At 30.3% G+C, this 21,011-nt stretch overlaps 2 protein-coding genes across 6 annotated transcripts in view; one reads left to right on the top strand and one right to left on the bottom strand.

Annotated features, from left to right (window-relative positions):
* LOC143255670 (cytoplasmic polyadenylation element-binding protein 2-like) overlaps nt 1-6,946 on the top strand; it is a 131,658-nt gene extending 124,712 nt beyond the window's left edge. For all 4 annotated transcript variants that reach the window (XM_076511708.1, XM_076511707.1, XM_076511706.1 and 1 more), the window contains 2 exons: nt 317-498; nt 1,482-6,946. In XM_076511708.1, the coding sequence (XP_076367823.1) occupies nt 317-498; nt 1,482-1,709 (410 nt within the window). In that variant the 3' untranslated portion in view covers nt 1,710-6,946. The remainder of the gene's footprint in view (nt 1-316; nt 499-1,481) is intronic.
* A 373-nt stretch (nt 6,947-7,319) lies between these two features.
* The window catches only part of LOC143255672 (endoplasmic reticulum-Golgi intermediate compartment protein 1-like), a 61,657-nt gene continuing 47,965 nt past the window's right edge, over nt 7,320-21,011 (bottom strand). For both annotated transcript variants that reach the window (XM_076511711.1, XM_076511712.1), the window contains 6 exons: nt 17,731-17,855; nt 15,525-15,626; nt 14,721-14,781; nt 14,174-14,274; nt 11,404-11,526; nt 7,320-10,572 (listed from right to left, as the gene is read on the bottom strand). In XM_076511711.1, coding sequence (XP_076367826.1) covers nt 10,465-10,572; nt 11,404-11,526; nt 14,174-14,274; nt 14,721-14,781; nt 15,525-15,626; nt 17,731-17,855 — 620 coding nt within the window. In that variant the 3' untranslated portion in view covers nt 7,320-10,464. The remainder of the gene's footprint in view (nt 10,573-11,403; nt 11,527-14,173; nt 14,275-14,720; nt 14,782-15,524; nt 15,627-17,730; nt 17,856-21,011) is intronic.

Genomic DNA, 21,011 nt, shown 5'->3' with positions numbered 1-21,011 from the left:
ATTCAGGACAAGCATAGTGCAATCTTTTTTTCGTCAGGGTAACTTATTTCTGTTACGAATCATTTTCGTGATCCTTTGTTGCCATTCAAATACAGAAGAAATCGCAAAGAGAGGTTGTAATACCGTTTGAATTAGGTAAGTGCAATATGAGAAGAAATTAACGAAAACATAATTTTATATACAATTTAGAATCTTAAAATTTCCAAATTATTTACGAAAAATATCGTAAGTATTTGAGGAATAAAAACTGTATTTTAATATTTTCTTAACGAGTTATCCCACTGATGTGCTGAGTGTAAACGTTGGTTTATTTTAGTGGAATTGGCTATGATCATGGACCGATTATATGGAGGAGTGTGCTATGCGGGCATTGACACAGATCCTGAACTGAAATATCCAAAGGGAGCGGGACGAGTGGCGTTTTCCAACCAGCAGAGCTACATAGCTGCCATCAGTGCTCGTTTCGTGCAACTGCAGCACGGAGACATTGAAAAGAGGGTAGGTAGTCGACTGGTAGATATTTTCTGGACTTCCTTTAATCAAGAACTGTATTCTACAGTGCAGAACTTCACAACCGAGAGTGGGGTTGTTGGAGGGTGTGGGAGGGGAAGACGTATGTGTATTAGGATTTTTATGCGTTTTGTTTCATTAAAAGCTGAACAACTATTTTATTATTGATTGGAGTCGGCCCATATATTTTAGAGCCTACAGAATACGTCCTTTCTCCCTAATTTATGTGCTGTACGATATAAAATGTTTTACAGGGGCTGTAACCTCTGGTGTTAAACTCAGTTGAGTATGGATAAATTGTATTACAGAAAAAAAAAAGTAAAACATATGCTTGATCAAAATTTAATTAGTTTATGTTAAATTGCTCAGAACATAAGATTTACCCAATTTACACTTTTTTTTCTTCTTTAAAACTTATTTAAAACTTTGAGTTTGAACTAGGATTGTGGACAAAGAATTTACTTGCTAAAACTTCAATAAAAAAGAATATCAAGATATTCAGTTTCAATGAAAGTTTACAAATATGACTTAAAACTACATTAAGTTACTTGGTGCTCACATGTACGTATTAGATTTTTAGAAATAAAACACTTTTTTATGAAACAAAAATAAAATGTTTTCACTTTGTACATCTATTTCTGCCAGGTGTATTACTCATTTTGCATTTTATTCATAGCATTGAAAGAGAGTGCATTTAATAATTTTTTTTTACAGTCTAATGCTTTCTGTGTTTTACTATTATTGATATTTTTTTCATTATTTATTACCACACAAAAAGGATAGCATACAAATGCATGAGAGATAGGTACAGTAATGTTAAGATTGTTTTACTAAAACTTGGTATGTAATAAGACTTTTACAGTCATCAAATGCAGATTGATTTATAAGTTATAAGCATGCTTATTATCCACTGAAATAAATATCTTGCATATGATTCTAGTGATTAAAATAATTTGACATTTTTCTAACAGGTGGAAGTTAAACCATATGTTCTGGATGATCAGATGTGTGATGAATGCCAAGGAGCTCGGTGTGGAGGAAAATTTGCCCCCTTTTTCTGTGCTAACGTCACCTGCCTCCAGTATTATTGTGAACACTGCTGGGCCACTATCCACTCTCGTCAAGGACGTGAATTTCACAAGCCACTGGTAAAAGAAGGGGCTGATCGGCCTCGGCCAGTACCATTTCGCTGGTGTTAGAGTGACAAAGGATCTCTGCATATGTTTCTGAATAGCGATTTCCATGCCACTTCCCTAATCTTTCTGAAACACCAGCTTTTTTAGGCATTTCTAGGTGTGGCTTGTGGTGTGGTAGCACAGCCACTTAAGTTTTACTGTTCTTTATGTGTTTGTTCCTTCACCACTCTGGAAGTTGAATATGTGGCTGTAGACATATTTTCAGAAGTTCGTAATATATATATATATATCATAAAATTTACATTTAATATACATATATATATATCTATATTTTTTTCTTTTTTTGATAGTTAAGTGAGGGTGGGAAAAGTCATATTGCTTGCTTCTCTGTACTCATTGCTGCTAATGAGATGAGAAACAGAATATACCAGTTGAAGTTTTTACTTCCTGGAATTTTTAGACAGAAAGTAACAAAAACAATGTTTTTATTTTGTCCCATTATTATATTATTATCTAGGAAATCTGTTTATAGAATATCTAGACCATCAATTTGACTTTCATGTTGTGATAACTTGTTTGTAATTTATCAACCTGAGGGGTTCTCCCAGGATCCTGAATGTTTACTGCTTCAATAACTTACTCAACCTAGTCAGCACGTGCTCCACTGACAAGGGTTAGAATTGGAAGCCCCTAGTCCTGGAGTAGTGCATTTTTAATGTGATTTCAAAATGTTAGTTGTTGCCTTATATATTTTAGCTTGAAACATTGTACTACCTTATGGTAGCTTGGTCATTGGACAACGCTCATTCAGTCAGTCCTCAGTGTCCCTTCCCGTTTTGATTCTCCCTCACGTGAGCAATAAATCCAGGCCTTAACTTTTAGAAGACCTTTTGGCCTCCATCCTACTTTTCTTACTAGGCCTTTTTTAAAAAAAAAAATTAAGTTCAAAGCTGGACTTTCCACACCAGCATTTTTACAGTCATTGTTTGTAGACTATGATTCATTCTCAGATAACACTTTAAATTAATCAGGTAGCAAGAGTTGTACCTGTTATTCAGATTCAATTAAAAGGTGTTGTGGCTTTTACCTGTCTTCTAATAATCCCAGATCATTCTTACAGGCTTTTCTTCTCATCTGGATTTGTGCAAAGAGCATTATGAACATACATGCAAATGTAGTTCATGTTAATGTGTTGCTTATTCAGCATGGGAAGACAGTGTTCCTTTATCTTTCTATGGGTGGACCCATGTCAAGACTTGTTAGTACAATAACCATCACAATTAAGTAGAAGTAAGTACAGTTCTGATGTATCTTCTGCACCTTTTATATTACCTCATATACTTTTATTGTTTTTTTTAGTAAAAAGTTTTCAAAAACTACTAAAAATGTATAGTTCAAATGATAAGCAATTTTCAACATCCAAGTAAAATGTATACTACAGAATATGACTAAAAACAGGTCAACTTTACTTTCCGTAGTTGCTCAGAAACTGGAATTATTCTGTAGAGAAAATATCAATTTTTGAAAATTAACAGTCCAGTACAATCTGTTGTTTTTTCCTCAGGAAGGTAATTTGTTTCTTGTACAGATATTACAGATTTTCTTATCCTCACAAGATACCTCAGTCTCCTAGCAAACAATGAACTTGTACAGAATTGCAGAAAAACTTCCAAAGTGATTGACTGAGAGGAAAGAGAGCAGATTTATTGATAGGAAATGTGCAATTAGCCTAACTGTGATGGAAAGTATGACTGCTCTTCTGTGGGGAATATAAACTACATTCAGGTGTTATGATGTATGGTTAGGAGTGTGTATGTGTGCTTCTGTCTGTATGTATGTGTGTCTAGGTGGTAGCATTCAAGCATTTTTGCAGTGTTTAATCACATAGGTACTTCAAGTAAAACTGTGTAATAAAGTCAGCTCTTTTAAGGTTAGCTTGTCTACATCTTAAAAGCCAAGATTTAGATAAAAACTATGTCTAGTTATTTCTTAAGTCAGTGTACCTCTTATCTAGTCTTTTTAAAATTTTTGAGCATTAATTTTAGAACTGTTGTTGTTTGTAGCTGTTCAGCCATACAAAGTTAATTAATAAACACCAAAAAGTGTCTGATGAATTAGTGTTGGATAAAGTTCAGTATTACTTGTGGAGCACTTGCTTGTTCAGTGTCTGATTATCTTGTTTTTTTTATGTACTTGTCTTGTTGAATGTGACTTTCAGTTCAGAGTAATTATTCATCTGAGTTTCTGTTACTGCTACACCTAAATAAAAGATATTGTCCTACAAAAGGACATTATTTTATAGCCACAGGGGACAATCACATTTACCTAGCAACATGGAGAGAGCTGCACTAGTCAACTAATTTTGGGAGCTTCCACTGGAATGCTTCAAAGTCTGTGTTTCATGTTCTTTTTCCAGTGACTTTTTTTAAACATTTTGTTATGACTTTTTTTTTTCTCATATTCCATGGTACAACATTTGAAATGAAGTCAGGTACTCTGTTGTCATGTTTTGGTTTTCTATATAAAAAATAACTTTCTGAAGTAAGAGTTTTTATCTATTGTGTACCTCCTATTTTTCCAGTTCAGGTGTTATACTTGATCCTACAAAGTCTTTCTAATTGTCTGCGATATGCCAGGGTTTTCAAATGGCTAATCTAATTTTTATTCTAAGTACAATAGCAGGGGTCCCATCTTAAAGTATCCAGATCTTCTCAGGTTAGCAAATGTGAGAAAGATAATATGCAGATTAATGCAAAATGATGGGTGGTAATAGTGATAAATTAAAGATCAGAATAGAAAACCTGGTCTACTGATTTACCAGAGATTTTACAAAGCACCATGGTTTAGATGTAGTTACAGAAAAAAATGTGTAAAAACTGAAATTTAGTACAAAAACAAAACAAAGAAAACAAAACCCCATTAAACCTAGGTAATGGTTGAACATATCACAGTAGGTTATATTGTTCACTCAGGTTGAAGTATGTTTGTTAGGTACTTAAACATGTTCTGTATGTGATCCCAGTATAAGTAAGCTGTTTATAGCATACCATAAGACTCTCAGTGGTTGGTGCCAAACACCCTTAATGGACATTTTCATGGGTGTATCAAGGTACTATCAGTTGTTTTGTTTAATTATAGTATTGATTTTTTTATTTATTAATAATTATTTATTTTTGTTGTATGTAATGAATTTAGTCCTGGTATATTTCACTAGTGAAGCTACAACTTGGTGTCGCTACCTTTTGGGTTCTGCACTGGCAAAGTTGGAGTTGGCACATGAGCAAATAAATGTTGTATAAATAAGTGTTTCCCAAAATATAAAGAAACATTTTATATTGTATTATTGATTTAAATCTTCTTGTGAAATTGTTTCCTATGAATGTGTAAAAGTTCTTTTATTTTAACATTCTAATATATTTTCCCCAAGAGATGATGCTTTTTAAAAACTTTTTTATTATAATAGAACCTACACATAAATATATATATCTTTTAATAACCTTTGTAATTAATGTTACATTTTCTCAAGATTTATAATGTTCACTATTTTGTATTTTTCTGATTGCTGTAGTGTTTCTGATGGAATCTTTTGACAATTTAGTGTTATAGCACCATACAGTATATAGCAGACTTTATTTTTCTTATGGTGCTATGTGTACAATTAATGGCATTTTATTGCACCTGTAGCTTCTTATGAAGCACTAGTCAGGTTACATGTGATTACTCACTATAAAGACATGTACATGTAATCCCATTTGAAACCATAATACACAACATTACTGTGCAATATCAACTTATTCATGTATCTATAGAAAATTTGGTTTTGAGTAAGTGAAATGGTGGTATTAAAAGATGTTTGTAGTGGATAACCACCTTTTACAAGTAATGGATTACTTAATATATTAAGTGAACAAAATTTCAATCAATTTGATATTTTACTCCACTTTTCAAGAACAGGCTACAGGTGTATTTATATTCTGTATTCTCTTGTTACAAGATTTTTTTAAGTCTGTGTCTGTCCTTTTGTATTTACTATTAATCATAAGAAACTGGAACAATTTCAACAATGACATCACTGAGTTCCATACAAATGTTTCACTGAGAGGGGTTGGCGAATAAAAACATCTTACAGATAGCAAGAAAAATCCCCTACTTTCTGACAGTATGGAAGATTTTTAAAATGACAGACTAATTCTCCAAGAGCCAAAAGTGTTTCATGACTACCATGAAAGAGCCTTCTAAGTTTTTTTCAAGTGTAAAAGAAGTTAATCTGGACAAAACTGAGAAATTGAGCAGGAAATGTTGATAAAAAAAAGTTTTTAATCATTGGCATTGAAATTTTCTTAACCTCTCAGTTCTGTTAAAATCATGCTTTTTAAAAAGACTATTATGATTTAGTTTTTATTATTCAGCATAATTTCATATTTCAGTGTATTGTCTGTGTTAAACATCTGAATTTTGTATTGGTATTTTGAGTTATGGAAAGTTTATTTTTGTAAAGTTTTTTAATAGTAATTTTCTACAGCTGTTCATTTTGTAGACTAAAATACTAAAGTATTAATAGCATGATTGGTTGACAAGAAGATGGTTTGATATAACTGATAATTGTTTAATGATTGGCTATGCAAGCTGTGCTTAGTCACTTTTGTGTTGATTTTGTAACTCTTGTGTTTGGGGTTTTTAAGGAATTTTTATAGGGGTTTTAGTGGCTTGAGAAAAAGCTAAAAGGAATGTTTAAAAAAATTAATTTTCTACCAGACAGCTTTTTTTTGTCAAACCTGAAACCAGGCATTTACAGCACGACACTTCAAAGCTTATTTTCATGGTCAACTATTTTTATGGGGTTTTAAAATTATTTTTTGCTGAGAAGTTGGGGTGTTGCATTTACATGATTTCCTGAAGTTGTTAATAGCAAGTGCTCCAACTTGTACCTCACAGTTTGTGTGGGAATGGACAAGATATTAAATCTTTCCTGTTGTAAACAAGTTGAGCTATAGAAATCTAAGAGATGTGACCTGATTTTGGGGTAACCATTGTTATTAGCACAGAGTTTCTACTACGTTTTTAAATAAAATACTATTTCATATTCCTTTTGTTTAATACAATTTTGACATGCATGATGATGTTTTGTATACTATTTGTTCAATTAATTTATTTTGATCTGAATTTTTTGGTAATACAATATTTCTGCATGTTTTGAACAATGGTTTGTACCTGTAGTGTTTAAGACCACTAGATTCCTTGTCCTATGGAATCTTTGTGTATGGTAATTTATTGTAGTTTCATTAAAAGCAAAGCAAAAACTTGTCTGCTCTGTCTTTATTGGAATGATAAGTCACAATAAAACCCCAGTATGTTTCAGTTTGTTTTTTTTACTGTTTTGTAAAGATTACAAGAACAAAGGTGAACTGAATATCTATATTAGTCAGCATATTCTTCCCTCGTTAGAAATTGAGCTCTCACTTTGCATCATACCTAGAAATCCATAAAAATTGGAGAATTTCACACCCACTTCTTATAATGGTTTATTGTATCTTGAATTACGAATTCTGCAGTGAATAAGTAGAATCTACATCAACTGGAACTTGAAAAACATCCTTCCTTTATGTACCTGTATATTATATTTTGCACTCCTCAGTTTGTATTGGTAATACATTTACTAAATTTAAAACAAAATTACTGTTTATTCTTTTATTTTCAGAACTAAAATATTACAACTTTGAAACTTAAGACTACCCTTTTCACAGTATGACTGTGATTCCAAATACAATATTTTGGTAATTTCTAATAACAAATGTAATTAGGTAGTTTCTTCATGAAAGCAATACTCATTTCATCACTATATAAACACAAATAAACCAAATAAATCCTAAAAACCAAATTTCAATACTTTCCCCAACCAAGAAACTGATATTATGTCAACCATGAAAAAGTTGAATTGTGGCTAATAACATTATTGTAATGAGAATTTAATATTTCTGAATATTAAAATGAAATATTAATGAAGAAAAACCTTCTGCTTTGAAAATACTGTCATATATCATTACTCACTGGAAAATAAAACCTTCAAAAGAACTTTCCATAAACCCCACACTGATGAACACCTAGTTAAGAAACTTTGGAAATACAAGAACTATCTGATCTTTAGTGCTTCATTGTAATTTTTTCTTATAAAATCTATACAGCAGGATTTAAACGACTATCGTGATAATATGTTTTGTTCAAATAATATTGTAAAAGTTGCATTTTTTGTTTACAGAAATCCACTATTACCTATAAAAGTTACTTTTTAATTAATGAAAAAGGTTTCCTCCACTTTATAGTAAAAAAAAATATCCTATTTGCAGATATTTCTAATGTTTTTATTTCATTTTTAAGGAGTCCAACAACATTAAGTTTTGCTGTATTTCAGATATTTTAAAACACCATACCTAAGGAAAATTAAACACAACATCAATGTTTTGTATATTTCCTACAATTTATAACAAATCAATAAATTATCTGGTGATACATTACAAGGTATTTATTAAATTAATAATAATTTACTAGAAATATATTGGTCATCAAACCTATTCCAGAAGTTAAAGAAAATAATTCCAATTAAGACCTAATCACTTTAGCTTACATACATCAATTTGGTATACCAGCAATGTTCCATTACCATATACAAAGTGAATGTCAACCACATTTTTTTCTTAGTGGGTATCTGCACTTTATCTAATGTGAGGAATTAACCCCAGATTTTAGCATGATAAGTTCTTAAACTTATTACTGACTCACTAGGGGACCATTACATATAAAATAGATAGTATATTACTATCTATTCATAAATAGATTTCATCCAAGATCCATCTACTACCACAGATAAACCATACCAAAAACTTTGCTTTGCTTTAGTGCTGTCATATGTACTTTCCCATCAGTTAAACAAAACTCAAGATTTATTAATAATTTGTCAAAATAAATATATAAAAATGAACACATTTATATAACAGACATCAGTAACAAAACATTTGTCATGAGTCTCTTGATCTAATATTTGATTGCCTTTATTAACTTCAATAATTATTTTTGAGATCCAAAGACAAAAAAAAAAAACTCTTTCCCTCACATCAGGCATGTTTAAATGCTACTAATCCTAATTTATGAAAAGTTCATCTTCCTGTTAAGAAAAAATCCTTACGAAATAGTTATATAAAAACATAATAGCATATTTTATGAAAATAGTCCCTTTTCAATGTTTTCAAGAATCTTCTAAATCCAAGCACTCAGTGACTACCAAGTTGAGATATTAAAACCAAAGTCTCATTGTAGTCAAAGAACTGTCTTTTGTGTGTGTGTCAACATTTAAAAAAACTGCTGAAAATATTCTGGTTCCTTTAAATGAACAAAAAAATAATTAAAAACTGAGTTTCTTCTTACTTGTTTCACTTAAAATCAATGAAAACTTTCAAAAGATAAAAAAAAGGATGAATATGGAGTAATTGTCTTAACATTTAAATTCTTTGACCTGTGTTTTGTAATGACAAATTTAAGCCTATTTTTACTCTAGCTAAAAGATACAGATCTGGTTACAGAACTTTCTAAGTAATATTTGGCAGTTTCAATATTAATGCACAAACTACTCTTTAAACAAATATATTATTCAATCCAATTTATGAACAGAATAATAATAATAAAATTCAATTAAGAGAAATTCATCAGAGTAAAAGCTTCAATTCACCAGAATAATGAAGAAAAGTTCCAACCTATCTGTACTTAGTGTTGGTCAAGACAGAGTATTTTAAGGATGTTTATTTAAAAAACGTTACACATACAAAACTAAAAAGAAAAACACTAAAGCCTCTTTTATATTTATTTTCACACACAATTTATAATCTCAATTTATTTTGTGGAGTCTGTGATTCACATTTGTTTAAATATAAAAAAATGCAATTATAAAAACTCCAGGGAATTGTTTAAGTCAACAAAGAATTTTATTTTTTTCTGATAGAAAAGCAAACACAAATCCTCTATTAATACTCTTCATATAGATGTCCTTCTAGAAATGTCAATAGTTTAAAATAAGAACAAATGAAATATACTTATATGCCATTCGATTTTAATGGAGACATAGAAGATTTCAATGAAACACTAGAACACAAGCTACACATAATATAGTTTGCATATTAAAACTTAGTTTTCCACCTCATGTACTACTGTTTAACTGTTTTCTAGTTTTGATTATCATTAAATGTAGAAGAAAATACTGAATAATAGCTAAGAATGAATCAGGAAAATACAGAACACCAAAATGAAATACTTGAGTTCCAGTCACACAACAGTGAAATGCATTAGGTAAAAATAAACCAGTAATTTTATGTATATCAATTAGAAATTTCAAGTGTTACATAGTAGTTACTATGGTGAACCTTTCAACACACAAATTTTAGGCTTGAAAATATGTCTAATTGTCAGACATACCATTTATGATCATCTGCAGCATTTCAAGTGTCTTTTTTTGAAATGAAAGGTAAACAACTATGTTCATTATTTTTTTAACTTGGGCTTTACAATCCAAATGTCATACTTTCAGGTCAACATTTAAAGTTTATTTTGTCAATAAATCATTATAAAATGTTTAACATTATACAAATCTCTATTATGATTTGTCACAAAACTGAATGTTAGTGTAACCATTTCAAAATTATCTATTTATCTTTTTTTATCAATTCATATTTTATTAAACTTTAATTCTTGCACATATCAATGATTTTGTTCCATAAAACAGAAATAAATCACTCAGTCCTTGTTGGAAGCTTTACACAAAGATCCTACTGGACTAGCTTAGCTTCCCTAATTCAGCTTTTTTAAAGATTTCTGAGGCTGTAAAGATTACTGAATCAATAATTCCTGCTACTGTAAAGGTACCTCCAACAATAGCACAAACCTGGAAGAAGGAAAAAAAGGTTTTAACATTGCCTTTCAAACCTTCCTTACTTTAAGGTAAAATTGGTAAAAAATGTTTGTCAAGTTTAATAAAAACATAAAAATATATTTATTATCACTATCTATTCCAAACAACCTCCAAGAACAAACAAATAATTTGCAACAAAATAAAACACATTCTCTTTCACTGTACTTTATTTTTCATCTTTTTATATATGTAATCAGTTTTTATTAGAAGATAAAATATGAAAATATACATAATTTATTATTTATTCAAGATATCCTGCATGAAAGATATAATTAGCAGATGGATTATATTAATGAAAAAAACCATAAACAACCTGACTGAAGAAATCAGGTGAAAGTGAATATACCAATGAATTTAAATGATGGATTTTTAATATTCCTCAACAAAAGATATTAATTTGAAAAAATACACACTCCAGACCTATGTTCCCCACATCAGTACCTATTAAAATGTTATGCACCATATGATCACCTTAGCTCAATATACAAAAAAGTTCAAATATACTTAAATCAGACTAGTAAAGTGAATTAAATGTATTGAACTGTATTACTATAATACTGTGCAATGTGGTGTAACATACAAAATTAACACATTGCACATGTAAGAGGACAAACATACATCACTTAGAAAATGAAATGTAGACATAGCACACAAAATAAAAGAACTGTTCATGTAAATAGATAGTGTACATCACTTTAAAACAGAAACATAGATGTACACTATCTATATCAACCATGTACTATACCATAAAGAAAGTTTTTAATAGAAACAACAGAATAAAAGCAAAGAAAAATATGTACTTACAGTTGTTATAAAACTATACAGTGGTTGTCTCTTTTCTGTGTATTTAACAGTAATTGGGTTTAAATCATAGCGAAACCAGATCGCTGGGATAATTCGTCCACTGTGACTAAAAGCCACATAAGTCTGAAAAACAAATAACCAAATTAACTTTAACAATTATCTAACATTAAAACAGAAAATTATTGATACCTGTAACAAGCATGTACATTTTCCACATTATTTTTCAATTATGTTTTTCAAGACAATCAACTGAAATGATGGAAGTTATAAGATGATAAAACTGAGATTTTGAATGGTTAGTAATTTTTCACAAAATAAACAATAAATAAATTTTAAGTATTTATAATGCCATGACTGAAACAGTGTACTTCAAACAAAGAATAGCAACACTTGTATAGTACATCAATTAAATACAGATTGTTTATTGATATGTTGGATATTTTTAAACTAGATGAAAATATAAAAAAAATATCAATGACTAATATCTATTCCAAAAAACATCCAAGAACAAATAAAACAATTTACAATAAATTAAAGTGTTGAGAGCTTAAATATAAAGTCCAATAAATTCCTTCTTGTCTGGTAAATCTAGAATGAATGCATGCTATATTCAACTTTATGCTCCACCTAACTGATTAATGATAGGTGTTAAGAGAAAACATCAATTAAATACAGATTGTTTATTGATATGTTGGATATTTTTAAACTAGATGAAAATATAAAAAAAATATCAATGACTAATATCTATTCCAAAAAACATCCAAGAACAAATAAAACAATTTACAATAAATTAAAGTGTTGAGAGCTTAAATATAAAGTCCAATAAATTCCTTCTTGTCTGGTAAATCTAGAATGAATGCATGCTATATTCAACTTTATGCTCCACCTAACTGATTAATGATAGGTGTTAAGAGAAAACAACTATATTAACCAAATATATAGGACCCTCAAACAAATGGTTAACTTCACTTGCTTTTAAATTATAACAAAATTTTATCATCAAAGATAAAATACACAATTCTAGCAAGTACTTGTGTAAGAAAGCACATCATGATAATATAATAGTAAATCAAACAAACAGTTTCTTGGCACAATGACACTACATGTTTTGGTCTAAAAAAGATATGCCAAGATACTGTTAAAACATAATATGTTTTTACCATAGATATCATTGTTTGTTACCTTACTATTGTAACCAGTAGCATAAACATCTAATGATTTACATTGTAACAAGTGACATCATCATGTAACATTTAAATAGTCTCTCATGCCAGTGGACAACAATGTGTGCTCTAGTAATGTAGCTGTTTTTCCATTAATTCAATGCTTCAGCTTGAAAACCTTCTATGAAGTGATTTTTATTTATTCAGCAAAAGAAATTTTATGAATACCTAGTTAAATTGTTTAAATATGTCAGTTTACAGTGTCAAAGAAATCACTTCTGTCTAATTATTAAAATGAAATACTGATGAAACAATCTCCCCTCTTAGTAATAATCATGGTTTCTTTTCCAGATGCAACAAGAAAACAAATCAAACAATGAGATATTTACTTCACTTCTAAAGATGTTGTGTTAATCTTACACATAATATGTGCTAACCTCAGTATTAATGGTTCAGTTAGAAATATGTACATTATGTCTTATGTCTGAAAGACTATAGAACAGGTAACAGGTATCTCATCTTTGTATCTCAGAACAGTTGCTATGGGTACTAATACTTCTACTAATAAAGCAGAGAACAACGTTTCAACCTTCCTAGGTCATCTTCAGTTTAACAAAAAAGATGACCTAGAAGGGTCAAAACACTGTTCTCTTGTTTATTAGTAAAAGTGTCAATACCCATACCAACCATTCTGAGATACATTTTTATTCTATGTTTGATTCCTATAACAATACACAGTATAAGAAAAGTCACTAAACTATAGATAAAATGTATTAAGACTTTCTATCTGCACTGGAAGAAACAGCAAAATAATGTTACTTTAACAATAAGACAAAAACAGCTTACTTCATTAACATGTATCAAAGCTTTCAATTAAAATACATACCGCCATTACCCCTAAAATATTAACATCAAACATGTAATCTGAATAATGTAACATTTGATAATAATTTCAATTTTTACATTACAGACTTGTCCAGTTTTTGATAATGTAGAAAAATACAGTCTATCTAGTCAATTTTGAGAGTAATAAAGTTTTTCTTGTGACCTATTTTAGAAAATAAGGAAAAATAACTATTGCTTAACAAAAGCAAATTAACTATAATGACTGCTAACTGCTATACACAATATATTTTTTAGCATTATAATGGACAGTTTAACGTGACTAGAAACACACTAGTAATATTTATACTACAAGTCATATGTTTACTATAAACAAATGAATTTTCTGGTATTACAAAAGAAAAACAAAACTCAAAAACTACTGTGGCATAGCACCCCCACATTGCATTTGTACCATAATAATATTCTTTATCACCTACCATTAATAAGTTATACATACTTAAGCTATGGATATTCATAATATTTTTCCATGTAAATATAATTTTAACTACTTAAAGACATATACTATCTTTAGTAACACTGCAGCACTTTCCTTATTGAAACTGTTGTCATACTTCTTTCATTTTTCTTTTTTGAGAAGTGGCTGAAATACTTTTTCTACAAAAACATATCTTTCTTATCATTCAAACCTTGTAAAACTTATCTACCAGTTTTTTTAAAGCTAAAAAGTATGACAGTAAAACAGCTGAATAAGAACCACCTACCTTGTAAGCATAAGTGTATTGGTACGATTCTGTTTTTCGTCCTGATAAATCTTCATAAATTGTTGGAACTATCTTCATTACATAGTCATGAGAACCAATATCTGGAAACAAAAATACACCCATTTTTTACTTTAAAATAAAGTCTGTTTTCTCTTTTTAAATTATTACTTTCATCCAAGTCTCTTCAAAGGTTTTTTCCTAATCTTTCTTTCATAGAAACTGTATTACAAGCATGATTTAATTAACAAATATTTTAAAACAGTCATTAAAATACAAAAACTTGAAAAATGTCTTCAAACTACACATGAACAATTTGGTTATGCATTTTGAAGATGCCTTTTCCTTTCTGATTAGTCAATGCATATGTAGCACATTTGGCTTCTTCACATATACATTTAACATATATGTACCAAATCAGACGTTTTTACATACAAGTTAGAAAATTTCTTTATGAATCATTTAATTAGGACTCTAACCAGAGAAATCAGTGAAAATAAAGAGAAATAGAGAATACTAGAATTGGTAGGAAAAAAGATTCCTAGCTTACCTTGTGAATTTTCTTTGTTTACATCTTTTAAGGGATTAAAACTTCCTCGTGATTGGTCTTTCTGTAATAGTAGTCCCACAGTAACAAAGATAAAAATTAGCATACAAATGTTCATCACAATACACTGTCAAGCATTTAAATGTTATTATTAATAAAAGGAATTTTAAAAAATATTAAAATCACAAGATAACTGACATCCATCATATAAATAAGTCCATGAGCTATTTGAAAGCTCAACATAAACATAATGGTGTTTCCAGTGTTCTTTTCTAATACACATAATACTTTTGATATGGCCTAGTCCACAAATCCTAGTGAAGGATGTTTTTTGTTGTTGTTAAATTAATCTAATCTGAAGAAGTCAACAGGGAATATTAAGAAATATTAGCATTCAGTTCAACTGAAAATTGTTGAGAGCAATAGAAATATATATAAGTACTTGTTAATAAAAACAACAAGATTATTGAAATATACTTACATCAATACCTTAAAACTTCCTTATGTAATAAAACCAAATTAGTTACCATCTGTCCAGATATATAGATACTGATAACTTACACATATAACTAGTTCTTTTCCAAAATTTATTTTATCTAAAAATGTCAGTCTTGCCTATATGACTTCTTGCTCAATCTACCTTCATAAAACCACTAGCTACATCATGAGATAGTCAATATCACCATCAGATCAACATATCAAGATGACTGGAGCCAAAAAAAAGCTGTTTGATGCAGGTTTTTGGACCATTTGTACAGAACTAGTTTTTCTCTTGGACAAAACCTTTTGATATTTTTTCCAACATACCAATTTTTGACCAAAACTGACTTCATGGATGAAATGTCCCATATCAATACTGTCTGGCTGCTTAGAAGCTGCATGCGTAGATACATGGAAGTTACCAGGCACCTACAACAAAACAAAATTGATACAAGCATCATTAAAGAAAGAGCAGTACTAAATATACAACCAATTATTCGCTATTTTTTCTAGCTGGTAATTGTACATTTCTTAATCAAACTGTGACATTTTACAAGTGAAATGTGTGAAAAATTACACAATACTGTAATTCTTTTAACTTTTAGAGATTTTATTTTGTGCAACACATCTTATTTTTAAGAACAGAACACATGAAAGCATTCATCTGGTCCTCTTAGGATTTTGTATAGCTGGTCAGAAATTGACAAAGATTTATAAAGTAACAGAAAAGAATTTCATCAGATGTAATAAGGTGCTGTACAATACATTTTATTTTTAATCTTTAGATCATTTCCACAACTGATATGTAGCCTTAAAAATAATATTGGTGAAAAAATTTTGCATAGCCTTCTAACAGTTCATTAGTTATATTTTTTCAGTAACACTTAGATTAACCATTATCATTTTATTTATTCTTATTACTAGTTCTCATTACAATGTTTTTCAGAGTAGAGTTTTACTTTTAATTTTGGGTTTCACTGGATCAAAGCAGCAATTGCTAGCTTTCAAAAGCAGATTCCAGATGTCTGTGGATACCATACTAATACAGTCTCAATAAGAAATAAAAGAACTTTCTCACAGGTTTAATTGTAATAGTCAACAAAGAGCAGAACTGAACCTGAAATAATGTGCCGTAAAAACTCATTATACTAGAAGAAGTGTAAAAACAATACACAACTTATGAGTATATACAGTAGAAAATAAATTCAAAGTTTCAAAGAGTGACTTTATTCTAATAACTCTAGGAAAGACTAAAAACAAATATTTTTATTTTTTTAAGCTACCACAAACCTAAACCATTTATTTACAACAATTTCTACTTTAATTGATTTCACCATGGGGTGGGGATGTAATTGTTCATTAACTATTTCACTGCAACTAGAATGCATATGTAGCATATATATATATATATATATTTCCCAGTGCAGGTGGAAATATATGTCTCAGCTGCAAAGAATGAGTTAAAGTAGCTAAATGTAATAGAAGATATAAATGACCTCATTTATATACTAAAGCACTAAAGACCTTCCAAAGATATTAATAACTCGCAGCCTGTTTCAACTGGAGATATAACAGAAAATATAAATGGCCTCATTTATATACTAAAGCACTAAAGACCTTCCAAAGATATATTAATAGCTCGCAGTCTGTTTTAACCAGAAATCAAAACTAAAACCACCTGATAATAAATCTTTTTAAAGATGATGATTCATGCTGTTTGATTAAACTCTAAGCTAGCTATCATACTGTTTTCTACCATATATGAGTCACTGTCAAAGCCATTTTGTTTCAAACAAACAAGTCAGTATTTCTAGAAGATTGCTGTTGTTTTAACCCAACCCCACCCCATGTCTAAAAGTAGGAAGAACATACCATGTTCTTCTGCTTATAAGGTGAACCTTGTTTTGACTTGCAACCGTATACATCTAGCAAACATTCTTAAACATTGGCAGTAAAGTTTATCTCAAATAATAGTATAAACAATAGCATATATATAAATACAAACTATTAATGTTTCCTTAAAAAGTTCTTTTCTGAAGTTGGTAAATAAAATCACCTAAATAGATAAATTACCCTTTTAGTAATTTAAGTAAAAACCTAGAGAAAAATATAGTACCATTAAAACAAAATTGAGCAAATTCTGAATGAACAGACACAGATCAAAACAGTATTGTGTTTGTTGTTAAGCATAAAGTTACACAATGAGCTACATGATCTGTGCTCATTTCAAGTATTAAAATCCAATTTTTGGTGTTACATGCCCTCAATTTTACTGCTGATCTGCCTGAATGTACTAAGGCATATTGAAATATATAAAGCCACTTAGAATAACAACAATTTTTAAAATAAAACAATGAGCTTTTCTATTTAAATTTTGATTAGGAAACAGAATTAATTTATTGATAGTTATTAATATTAACCAATAAGTACAATTTATAACTTTCATATGTTTTTACAAAAAAATGGATACTAAACGAAACTATCATCTATTTAAAAGATAAAATGATTGAAAAAAAATAAAAAGTACACTTACTTTGTTGATATAAAAGCTTCCCTCAAAACGACATCCCTTGCCATCGCTAAGTGAAACTTTTTCTGTGTTTTCAACAAATCCCACTTCATGTCTTCCCATTTCGTCTTGAATATCTAATCCCAACACTAGGTGACAGCACAAGCCATACGAAGAGGTTTAGTATCTTACCGAGAATACGAACTAATGTATAAAGCTTTAATTCTTTATCATTTTCCTTTAGAAATATGTAAGAATATGACGAAAATCGATATATAATACATCACAAAGTAGTAAATGCAAAAATACGTTAGTCCTCTAATATTTTGATCGTCATAACAGAGTCAAGAAATATTCTTTATCAAAAACTCTAATCCTTCCAAAGAAAATCAATATCCAACGCAAAATAATCTCTTCACTACCAGTCAGGAATCATAAAATTAAATAAAGACGTACTTATCGTCTTAACTGCCAATGATGATCAAATAAAAATCAAAAATCTTTCTACAACACCTGATTTCTGAATACAATCTGATTTCTGAAGTATGAATCCCGATATTGGAATAGCAACTACTACAAATAATGTTTTTTGTTTGTTGTTGTTTTTACGAAATGAGATCCGAAACTATTGTTACATTCATAATACAATGTGTTTGTGTAAGGGGTATTAGAATTTGAAAAAAAAAAGTGTATATTTGCTAGTGCCACGACAGAAATAGGTCTTATTTTCAAACTGTTTGTTTAGAGCAAAGCCATATTTGACTATCTACTCTGTTCACCACGCAAATCGAACCTTGTAATTTAGCATTGTACGCCTGCAAGTTTGCCGCTGTTCTACTGGGAGGGCAATTTAAATAACAAAACAGCATTAAAATTCTTCACCTACGAAGAAGCTTGGACAAGAATCTTTCTCACAACTTTAGCACACATAATCAACCAATAGGTTGGCGAAATGCCGTTAACTGGTGAGTTAGTATTTTAGCAAGTTTCTAGTGAATAAGAACTCTGTTAAGACATTTCAATTCCTACTTTTATATATCTTCATAAATAACACTAAAATTAGCATACGGCTGAAGGAATTAGATTACCAAATGAATGCAAACCAAAGGCTGGTATGATGAGCCTGCAAACACATAAAATGGATACTTACATAAAGTTTTTATTACCGCCAGTAGGAGGCGTCCTTCTCTAATTCAACATTCAACAATACAACACAGGGTTATTCTTTTCATGTAAACGTTAACAAAATTTTGAAATATTAACATTTATTTTTTGTTAAACATAACGACTATTTCTAAGTGCACTATACTGTGATTACAACTGTTTTTACAATTTGCCTCTAGGTGAAGTCGTTCCAATACAGATGATGTTAGAAATAACGATTTTAGTTGGGGGAGGGGCAACGATAAAGATACGTGAACGATGTTAAACCCCAGTATATGTTGCCCCAGAGAGTGGATTCTTGTTTCCAGCCTACGCTTGTGATGAGGAGAAGGGCTCAGTACGTTACTAAGAGACAACCAAACAACGCTGAACACGAGACTGAAAAATAATTAAAGTAGGCGTAACAACGCTGTTCAAACGAGAACTGCGTGATATTAGACTAATGTCACGATCAGAATGTTTTATCCCTTACAAACAAACGAGAACGTGAGAATACGTATTAAATCAAACTTTCAAAGTGTGAGAATAATATTAATTGAAACTAACACACACACATATGTATATATCATGTGAAGAACTGGCAAGCTTCTTAGCATGTTCTCCAGTTTCTGAAAAGATAACCGTGTGGGTGTGTGGCCTTTAGGTTAAAATATAATTTCTAGCTTAATTAATTTAATAACTTTTCTTAATATATAAAAACAAATACTAATCTAACATATCAATAGCTATGATAATTATAACTGTAGAACTAGTATTTTAACAATGTTTTTTCTTCTAAAGAACTGGATATCGTATCTAAAATTAACGTGAAATATAAAGTGGAATTAATGTACAGTATCACACAAATAAACAGAAAGAGGGCGTTTCACACTTCTGGCTCGCGAGAAGTCGCCAACACAAGAAATTAAATGAAACAAGTTTAATTTCTAGACCTTCTGAGAAGATTATATACTATAAATAGTAGGTGAAAATTACGGCCCAATGAACTATTACATCAACAATGAACAATTGGATATTAGTTTTGTTAATTATCTCCGTCAGTGAAATCTAACAATGTGGTGCATTCAGTTTGTGCATAATTTCTATACTTGTTAAAAAAAATAATTTACCAAATAACAAAAAGTCATAGTGAAGCTTTTGTTTGTTTGTTTTAAATTTCGCACATAGCTACTCGAGGGCTATCTGTGCTAGCCGTCCCTAATTTAGCAGTGTAAGACTAGAGGGAAGGCAGCTAGTCATTACCACCCACCGCCAACTCTTGGGCTACTCTTTTACCAATGAATAGTGCCCCCACGGCTGAAAGGGCGAACATGTTTGGCGCGACGGGGATGCGAACCCGGGACTCTCAGATTATGTGTCGCACACCTTAACACGCTTGGCCATGCAGAGCCCATAGTGAAGCTTAACTTTCCGATACGTTCATTGGAGAATGATTACTGCTTAACAGTGATAAAATGTAATTGTACTGTTGAAACGAAAAATGGCACCTCTATCAAACTTAGGGCAAAGACGTGACGATCGGTACAGAAATAGAATTGTCCTTCCGTTATATTCTACCTTTTCTTTCACGATAAACGCATATAAGTCTGCTGTAAATAACAACCTAAAATTCGGAAAATAGTTCCATGGTATTTTGTTCTAAAAGCTTCCAGGACACGTGTATAATGTCTAGCATTTTGAGGATAATGTTTAGAAACGAAAATATGCATCTTTGAAGGTATATACATGCGTTTTATACAATATCGTGGAAGTGCAAGCACTGTCATTTTACAAAATACACATGGACTTTAATAAACATTTCGAGTCTTCAAATAAAGAGCTGATTTTTTTCATTTTTTTTACTTATAATCCTTAACAAGGTCGTCACAAACACATTTATGTGTGTGTATTATAATTAATGTTATTGAGATACTTATCTCCTGTTACAAGAACAGTACACAAGATGTATGAAAACAATCTCCACTCATACACGATTTTAATTGCTTCCACTAGATCCAAAAGACCTCACTAGTTTGTCGGCTCAGTCATTATACACCACCATATGCAATAAAATGTACTGCACACAAACAGTTTTTCTAACACATTTCTCTAACTACTTGAATCCAGCCCAACTAATAAATTCTGGAACTAAAGGAAAGACT

This window comes from Tachypleus tridentatus, chromosome 7 (assembly GCF_004210375.1).
Source record: "Tachypleus tridentatus isolate NWPU-2018 chromosome 7, ASM421037v1, whole genome shotgun sequence".
Classification (NCBI taxonomy): Eukaryota; Metazoa; Arthropoda; class Merostomata; order Xiphosura; family Limulidae; genus Tachypleus; species Tachypleus tridentatus.
Note: the sequence above shows the minus strand (reverse complement) of the source record. Positions and strands in the feature narration are given on the sequence as shown.